This window comes from Budorcas taxicolor, chromosome 19, assembly GCF_023091745.1.
Source record: "Budorcas taxicolor isolate Tak-1 chromosome 19, Takin1.1, whole genome shotgun sequence".
Lineage (NCBI taxonomy): Eukaryota > Metazoa > Chordata > Mammalia > Artiodactyla > Bovidae > Budorcas > Budorcas taxicolor.
This window is the reverse complement of record NC_068928.1, coordinates 40866742-40875493: the sequence shown is the minus strand read 5'-3', so window position 1 is coordinate 40875493 and position 8752 is coordinate 40866742. Positions and strand designations below refer to the sequence as shown.

The following is an 8752-nucleotide window of genomic DNA, read 5'->3' as shown; positions in this document are numbered from 1 at the left end:
GATGCTAGTGTTCACTCTTCTGACTCACCTCTCAGGAGCCCACACAGCTCTTCTAACATTGGATGTGCTTCTCCTCTGCCTTTTCTAAATCCAGCTGTACATTTGGAAGTTCTCAGTTCATGTACTGCTGAAACCTAGCTTGAAGGATTTTGAGCATAATCTTGCTGACATGTGAAATGAGTGCAATTGTAAGGTAATTTGAACATTCTTTGGCGTTGCTTTCCTTTGGGATTAAAATGAAAACTGACCCTTTCCAGTCCTGTGGCCACTGATGAGTTTTCCAAATTTGCTGGTATAATAAGTGCAGCACTTTAACAGCATCATCTTATACCTGTCTAAATTTATTCTTGCGTATTTTACATTTTATGGTACTACTGTAAATTGCGATTTTTCCCTTCCATTGTGTGTTAGGCAGAATAATAAGCCCCTAAAGATGTTCATGTCTTAATCCCAGAAACTTCAAATATGTTAGGCTACATGACAAAGGAGAAGAAAGGTTACTAATCAGCTGACCTTAAAATAGGAAGATTATCCTAGATGACATGAGGCCAATGTAATCACAAAGGTTCTTCCTTAAATGTGGAAGATGGAAGCCAAAGAGTCAGTGTTAGAATGATGCAATGTGAGAAAAACTTGACTGGCTATTGCTGGCTTTGAGGATGGAAGGGCCAGCAAGTCAAAGAACGTGGATAGCCTCTAGAAGCTGAAAAAGGTAAGGAAATTATAGTCCCCTAGGTCCTCCAGAAAGGATCAAGAACAAAATACTAATAAAGTATTTCTTAAGGATAATGCTAAGTATTCCTGAAAAAGAGCACACTTACCTTGCAGCAGATCATGTTTAAACAGCAAACGTAAACCAACACCACGGCAAATTTTTAGCTAATCTAATAGAACAAACAAACACTGAGTACCAAAAGTGTGAGTTTGGGAAACTCGAAAGGTAACCAGCCTGTTTTCCAAGGAATTTCCTATTAGCAATCAAACCCAACCTGGAAATCTTCATCTAAATCTAAAACAGAAATCCAGCAATTAGTCTTAAGACCAACATGTCCGAACAATGGAAATGGGAAATTCTGTTGGACATACCAAAATAAAATACTGATTTCTAAGTTCACCAATAATTATTAGATATCAATAGTTTCCCCCTTTTTAGAGAAGAAAGGAAAAGAAGGATGGACTCATTCCTGATCAAGCTTAATGCCATGGGAAGAGGTCAACAAGGACTTAATGAACTTAACATACTCACACTTGCTTAATAATGGATGCTGTTAAGAATAATGACAACAGATCCTTTTGAAGACATAAGGTGAAGCTCTGAATCTAATGATAAGTAGTAGTTGTGATGGGTAATAACTTAGTAACAGCCTAAATACATATTTTTATGAGACAAGTAGCTCTTCTCAGGCAAGTAAAAAGCAGACTAATGAGATGTTCCTGTGGGATTTGATATATAAACATTAGAAAGGAAAACTTCCTGCCTACTGTGACACCACCTTGAGCAAAGGCTATATAAGTACTTCAAAGAGGAAAAAGCCAAGAGGTTTGGAATTTAGACTCAGTCGTGGTTGCCTTGAGCTTTGGATCCCAGAGACCACAGACTTTGAAATCAACCAAAGCTGGGCACACGCTCTGGATACCAAGGGCTGTACAACAACTATGTCTTCCACAACACCATGCCAAAGCTGTTCTGGGATTACAAATTTAACAACCACCCTTCCTAACTCCAGCTGCCAGCATGGTGGTCTTAAAGCCAATAGCTGTCAACCAACTGGCCATGTTCTGAGAACTCTCCAGTCCCTGGACTACAAACCAACTCCTGGCTTTTCTCTCACCCCTCTCTGCTTAATCAGCAACTTCAACACCTGTCCCTTTCTGGATGATTGTGGCTGGTGTGATGGTGGCATCAACAGTAATGAGAAAGAGACCATGAAAATCTTGAACAATCGCCTTGCTAACTACCTGGAAAAGGTACGAATGCTGGAACGAGAGAACACTGCACTGGAGTGTAAAATCCAGGGAGAATTTAACAAAGAACTCCCGGTCATATGTCCTGACTACCTATCCTACTATGCAACCATGGAGGAGCTCCAGCAAAAGGTAAGATTCTTAGGAACATGTAAAATCACATTGTGAGTTGATGTTCTTGAAGCAACAATCATTTGCTAAACTTTAATATTTTAGTTCATTTTATACTGAAAAATATTTTGTAGAATAAGCAAATTTCTTGAGTGAAATTGTTGAGGCAATATTTAGAGTTTTACAGTTTTTCATTTTCCAGAGTTATACTCTGCTATCAGATAACACATGACCAAAATGTATTAACATCTGCTGCCATTTCTTTAACAAAAAAATAGAAAACAGGGATCTGAGAAAATGAATTTTGTTTAAACAAGTTCCTAAACAATTTAACTTTTATCCATTTTTTTCAATCATCATCACTCTTTTCTCCTTCTATGCTCATTTCATCATCTCCAAATTGTCTAGTTTCTTCCCATGCCAATCCTAAATTTCCCATTCTGAATGATATGCTGCTGCTACACAACATGAATTTTTTTCTGTTACATTTTTTCAAAAAATATTTATTGGGCACCAGCAACAATGTACTAGACATTATTCTAGGCTCTGGGAACATATTGGTGAACTAAAATGTCTCACTCTCATAGTATGAACATTCTAGTCGGCCATGGTATGTTATGCAAATATGCAATGAACTTTATACTTTGATAGTAAAACATCTACAGAAGTTTTTGTTGAAGTAATTTTTTGCTGATCTTTTAGGAAAATAACAAAAAAACTCTGACTTCCCAAAGTTCCCCAGCATACCAGCATAGCTATGAAAAGCCTAACTAGCCTCCCCCTGTTAACCAAACACACATAAGCCCCTTGGAGGCTTTTAAAGGAGGATATCTTGGTGTTTGTCTCATTTGTGTGTGCAACTTCTTAATTCTAGATCTTGTGTACCAAGGCTGAGAATTCCAGGCTGGTTTCACAAATTGACAACACCAAACTGACTGCTGATGACTTGAGAGCCAAGTAAGCCCACCCAACTCTGTCGTTCATGACAGGGTTCACCCTGCGTCTGATGCAACACAGTCCCAATAAGATCATCTCCAAATCTACTAACTCTCCTGCCCATGCCATGTCAACACCAGCCCAGCGAGGACCTCCAGACTCAATATAAATGACTGAGATTCACAACCACTCACATGCACCCAGTATCCACAGTTTATAACATATGAACACATCTGATTACCTGCACAATAGTCAATAAGATAGACAGAGCTAATGTATTACTATCCCATTTAAGGTGAGAAAACTGAGGTTTAACAGGGTCCAAGGCATGAAACTAGTACAAGGCAAAATAAAAACTTGGACCCAAGCTTGCTAATGGAGAAGGCAATGGCACCCCACTCCAGTACTCTTGCCTGGAAAATCCCATGGACAGAGGAGCGTGGTAGGCTACAGTCCATGGGGTCACAAAGAGTCGGACACGACTGAGTGACTTCACTTTGACTTTTCACTTTCATGCATTGGAGAAGGAAATGGCAACCCACTCCAGTATTCTTGCCTAGAGAATCCCAGGGATGGTGGAGCCTGGTGGGCTGCCATCTATGGGGTCGCACAGAGTCGGACACAACTGAAGCAACTTAGCAGCAGCAGCAAGCTTGCTGTATCTTAATTTTGCTCTTTGCACTTACACTACACTGCCTCTAGTGGAAGGAGAAGGATGATAAACTCATTCATCTTAAATAACAAGGGAGCATCACTGGCAAACTAAGGAATCATAACTCAGTTCAGTTCAGTTCAGTTGCTCAGTCACGTCCAACTCTTTGCAACTCTTTGCGACCCCATGGACTGCAAAATTGCATAACTGTATAATTTGAGAATCCACAGATTGCATAAATGAGTAGTGATGTTTTCAAATGACTCCACCTCTAAAGAGAATAAAACTTCTGATAGAAACATAAGAAATGAGAAGCCTAGTGAAAAATGCAGAAGAAAGTTCTTCTTGGCTTGATTTACACCATCTACATTTTAATGCCTATTTTTCATGTCTCATTTTTATAGGTACGAAGCTGAGGTGTCCCTACGCCAGCTAGTGGAGGCAGATGCCAATGGCCTACAGCAGATCCTGAATGCACTGACGCTGGGCAAGGCTGACCTGGAGGCACAAGTCCAGTCTCTGAAAGAGGAGCTCCTTTGCCTCAAAAACGACCATGAACAGGTTAGAGAAAGACCAAGAGAGTTATTACAAACTAAGCCTCTAAAAGTAGCATCAATTTTTCTGAGTTGAATTTGACAAAAGTTGTCCCCACTAGCCACTACTCTGTTTTACCTTGATTATATCTACTACTACTACTACCATTCATTGATTCAATGTGTTTCAAATTGTGCCTATAACACAATATCTGAAGCCTCCACTGTCCTCTCTAGTTTTTCCAGGAAAAGGAAGCAACCCAATTTTCCTGTGCTCACAGGTTTCCCACCTTTTTATAGGCAACTCTGCACAGACTTCTGCCACTACTGGTATAAGCCAATATTGGCATAAGGACATCTTGGCATTATAAAGACTATGATCTCTCATTATAAATTTCACCTCTATGTCACTTCACCTGTTACCCATGGAAATGATCTAAATTCTTTTAAATCCTGATCTTGCTAGTTAATTCCTTGTAATATTGCACATACTTGAACACACAGTCGTATCTGAAATAGCCTGAAGTCATAACATGTTTTTTTATTTATTATTTTAACTGGAGGCTAATTACTTTACAATATTGTAGTGGTTTTTGCCATACAATAGCACCTGTAGATCATATATTCCTTTATTGTGGGCTTTCTTTCAGATGCAATTAAGCTAAATTCTCACTGTTAGACTGAAACAAGAACACAAGAGGGTCATCTCTTCATCAAGTGACTTCACATTCTTTTCTCTCCATAGGAAATCAGTTCCTTACAGAGCCAGCTTGGGGACAGACTCAACATTGAAGTGACCAGTGCCCCTTCTGTTGACCTAAACCGGGTTCTACAAGAAATGAGATGTCAATACGAGTCGATCATGGAGACAAACCGCAAAGATGTAGAAGAGTGGTTCAACACACAGGTAGGGAGGGTCGAAAATTCAAAAACAGAAAGTTAACCCTACTTCCAGGGGCCCTTGAAACACAGTCAAGTTTTCCCTTCATGATATCCTTTGATGGCCTTTGACTGTGTTTCAGATGGAGGAGCTGAACCAGCAGGTGGTGACCAGCACTCAGCAACAGCAGTGCTACCAGAAGGAGATCATTGAGCTGAGACACACCATGAATGCTCTGGAGGTTGAACTGCAGGCCCAGCACCGAATGGTACCTGAAACAGTGACCAAGCCCAGCACAGCAGTGGTGGCAATAGTCCCTGACATCTGTGTGGTGCTGTGTTGCCCAACGTGTGTCCCTAGAACAATAGCTCCTCTGTTTCCTAAGGGTCTGTGCAAAAAAAAAAGACTTTGTGATCAAATAAGCCAGAGAAATCCTGGATTAAGCAAAAGTAAAACAGGGTACCTTCCTAAAGGCCTTCAATAAGCTGGTGTTCACCATGAATCAACAAGAAAGGGATATATAGTATTCAGCATTTTAGAACTCATTTGACCATAGACTCCTTTTTTTTAAAGAGCATCTCACAGCAATGATAATCCATGGCGTACACTTTGGGAAACTCTATAAGAGCATTTTATTATATGCAAAACACTTTTACAAACTATCAAATTTATTAAAATAATCTTATGAAGGAAGTGGCATAATTATTAAGCCAGTTTTACAGATGAGGCTCAGAGAGCTAAGGTGGCTTTACCAAGTCAAATCCAAGAGAAATTTCATCTCATTTATTTTGTAGATGGAGATATGAGCTCCTGAGGCATTAAGTAACTTGTTAAAAGTCACACAAGAAATTCAAGTCTGAGCCAGAATGCAGGTTCCAAAGCTGGAACCACTTCTTCCTCATTCTACAACCTCCCTGAAGTAGGAAATTATTTAAATGCTCTGGTATGAAGGGTATTAGGAAGACCTTGCCCCAAAGCCGGTTTTGTCACCAGCTAGTCAACTCATTTAAATTCCTGAGCCTCGGTTTTCTCATCTGTAAAAATTGGAATAATCATGCAAGTCATATGTTATTGAAAACTAAAATCCCATTATATATAGTCATACAGAATGATACATCAGGAAAGAACTTCAATTACCAAAGGTTCAACTCTCATATTTTACATGTAAAGGAATTGCTCCAGTGAAGGAATTGTTTATGGCTAACTGCTGCTCACTTCCTTTTTTTCCTTTTTAAGGTACAAATCCTCATAAAGCAAGGTGCCATGGTAATGCATTTTTAACACCTAAGTGTAAAATATGTTGGAATTTTTTTTCTGTTTTAGGTAGGAGAATGTGGTAGGAGATTGTCAGGTGATTAAGGACGAGGAAGATAATTATTTAAAGAGCTGCCCAAAGAAAAAAGACAAAAGCGAGTTTTAACATAGTTGATAATTTTATTTTTAGATTTGTTTGGTCAAGAAGTAATAAGAGGGCTTGGAGAGTCATTAGTACCTGTCATAAAAAAAAAAAAAAAAAAAACCACTGTTTAAAATGATGCTGATCACAAATGACTTGGGTTTAAGGAAATAATCATTAGAAATTCTCCTTTCCTCCTCTGTGATAGAGAGACTCCCAGGAATGTGCCCTGACAGAAACGGAAGCCCGCTATGCAGCCTTGCTGGCCCAGACCCAGTGTCTGATCGATAACCTAGAGGCTCAGCTGGCAGAGATCCGGGGGGCCCTGGAAAGACAGAACCGAGAATACGAGATTCTGCTAGATGTCAAGTCCCGGCTGGAGTGTGAGATTGCTACATACCACAGCCTTCTGGAGAGCTCAGATGGCAAGTATGTAAAATAAAAGCAGTTTCTGTAAGAAAAAGGCTCAAACACGCACATATGCGCGCTGCCACCAGCAACGGGGAACAATCGCCTTGGTCTTCTTGTCAGTGATGGGGAGCTTCGGCTGAAACATTCCATCCACTCTCTCTCGAGCTGTGCCGTTTGGAGGCCTATGATCATAACCTAGTCCAAATTTGAGGAGAGAGCTGAACTGCATTGTTTTTGAAGAGCCAGTGCTCCAGACTGATTCCCTACAGGCTGGCTAGCTTCTTAAAGTCTTAAAAACTACTAGGGGTAAAAATAATTTCCCCGAAGATGAACATTTCTGGTGATTTACAGATTTCTCCCTACTGAGATGAAAATCTGACTGTCATGAGATCAAATAGGACAACCATGTTCCCTTAGCAGAAACGTTCTGCTCAGGATGAAACTCCCAGCCTTGTCCAGTCACTTGCCCTTGATGGCCAAGAGCAGCATGTACACATGTGTGTATCAGCATCTTTTATAGAAGCTGCAATTTTGTTAATGATAAGACGCTAACCAACTCATAAAGAACTGATAAGGAGTATGAGCTCTTTGAATCAACTCCATCCAAACTAATGCCCCAAATGCAGGCTTAGTTTACAACTGCTAAGGAGACTTCCTTCCCAGAAACAATCTTTTCACTGGCATGTCCACATTATGTTCACCTATGTGATCACTCTGAGGAGCTGTAACATACCAAAGTACCTTGAATCATCCATCAAAGAGACAGGATGCTTTCTTAAAGAGTTTTCACTTGTAACTCCTCCTAACTCTAATTCCCTAAAGATTAGTCACTTATAGACACCCAGAAGGTACTTCTGAGATCTTGGATGAAGCGTTGAGGACTCTTCCATAGATGGAGATCGGTCACCAAAAGTACTGTGACTAACATTCTCATTAGGAAAAATACCAGATTAACTTCCTTTCTTCAGATAGTAAGCCCTCTGACTTGTCCCTTCTCACTGTTGAGTCCCCACTATATCCATTCTACAGAAGAAAAACTAAAGCTCAGGAGGGTTAACTGACTTATCTGAGGTCACCAGCTGGCAAATGGCAGACCTGGGCTCCACCCCCGTCTTCGATGCCTGGCCTGTTCATCCAACACTACGGCATTGGCTGTAACGGCAGCTTACATAATCTAGCATGTCTAAACCTAGGATGCTGCTTTCCCATGGTTCTGGTCTGATTCTTTTTCTTCCACTGGTGCTTGTGCAAAATGAATACACAAGTATTAGGAAGTACTTGTTTTGAGCGACACATATTGAAAAATTAACCACTGCCATGTTTCTCCATAGCCACCATTGCCTTCCCTCAATCACAAGCAAAATTCTGTTTTTCCTAGGCTTCCCTGTCACCCGTGTGCCATCAAGCATGAGTCTTCTGCTTGCATATCCAGCAAGGCCAGGACCATGGAATGCACAGCCCCAGTTCATACGTCATCCTTAGGCCCCTGTGGGATACATGAGTCCCGCAGTGCCTGGAGCATCCTGCCCAGAATTCTGGTTAAAATCTGCACCATCACTGAGGAGATCAAGGATGGGAAAGTCATTTCTTCTCACGAGCACGTGCAGCCTTGCTTCATCACCAGAACTGCCAAAGCCTGACATCCCAAGGTGATAAAAATGACTCTCATTCATGAAAGAGAGGCCAATCCTTGTTTCTGCCAGAACCCCCCGGTCCCTTGAGGTACTTAGTGTCTTGCTACTACATTGGGTCCCCATTGCTAGATATACGATCTTTTATTCTGCTCCTTCTCTAAGTCATTGCCACCAACAGGACAATAAATGATATTTCTCTGGAAGCACATTTCCCACGTATCTGAAGGTCAGGCA

At 40.7% G+C, this 8752-nt stretch overlaps 1 protein-coding gene across 1 annotated transcript; it reads left to right on the top strand.

The window, feature by feature from the left end:
- Positions 1-1635: 1635 nt before the first annotated feature.
- On the top strand, positions 1636-8524 carry KRT39 (keratin 39). The gene is made up of 7 exons (XM_052657702.1): positions 1636-2097; positions 2951-3033; positions 4069-4225; positions 4943-5104; positions 5220-5345; positions 6682-6902; positions 8263-8524. Exons 1-7 carry the CDS (start codon positions 1657-1659, stop codon positions 8522-8524), a joined length of 1452 nt encoding a protein of 483 aa, XP_052513662.1. The 5' UTR covers positions 1636-1656.
- Positions 8525-8752: the final 228 nt, after the last annotated feature.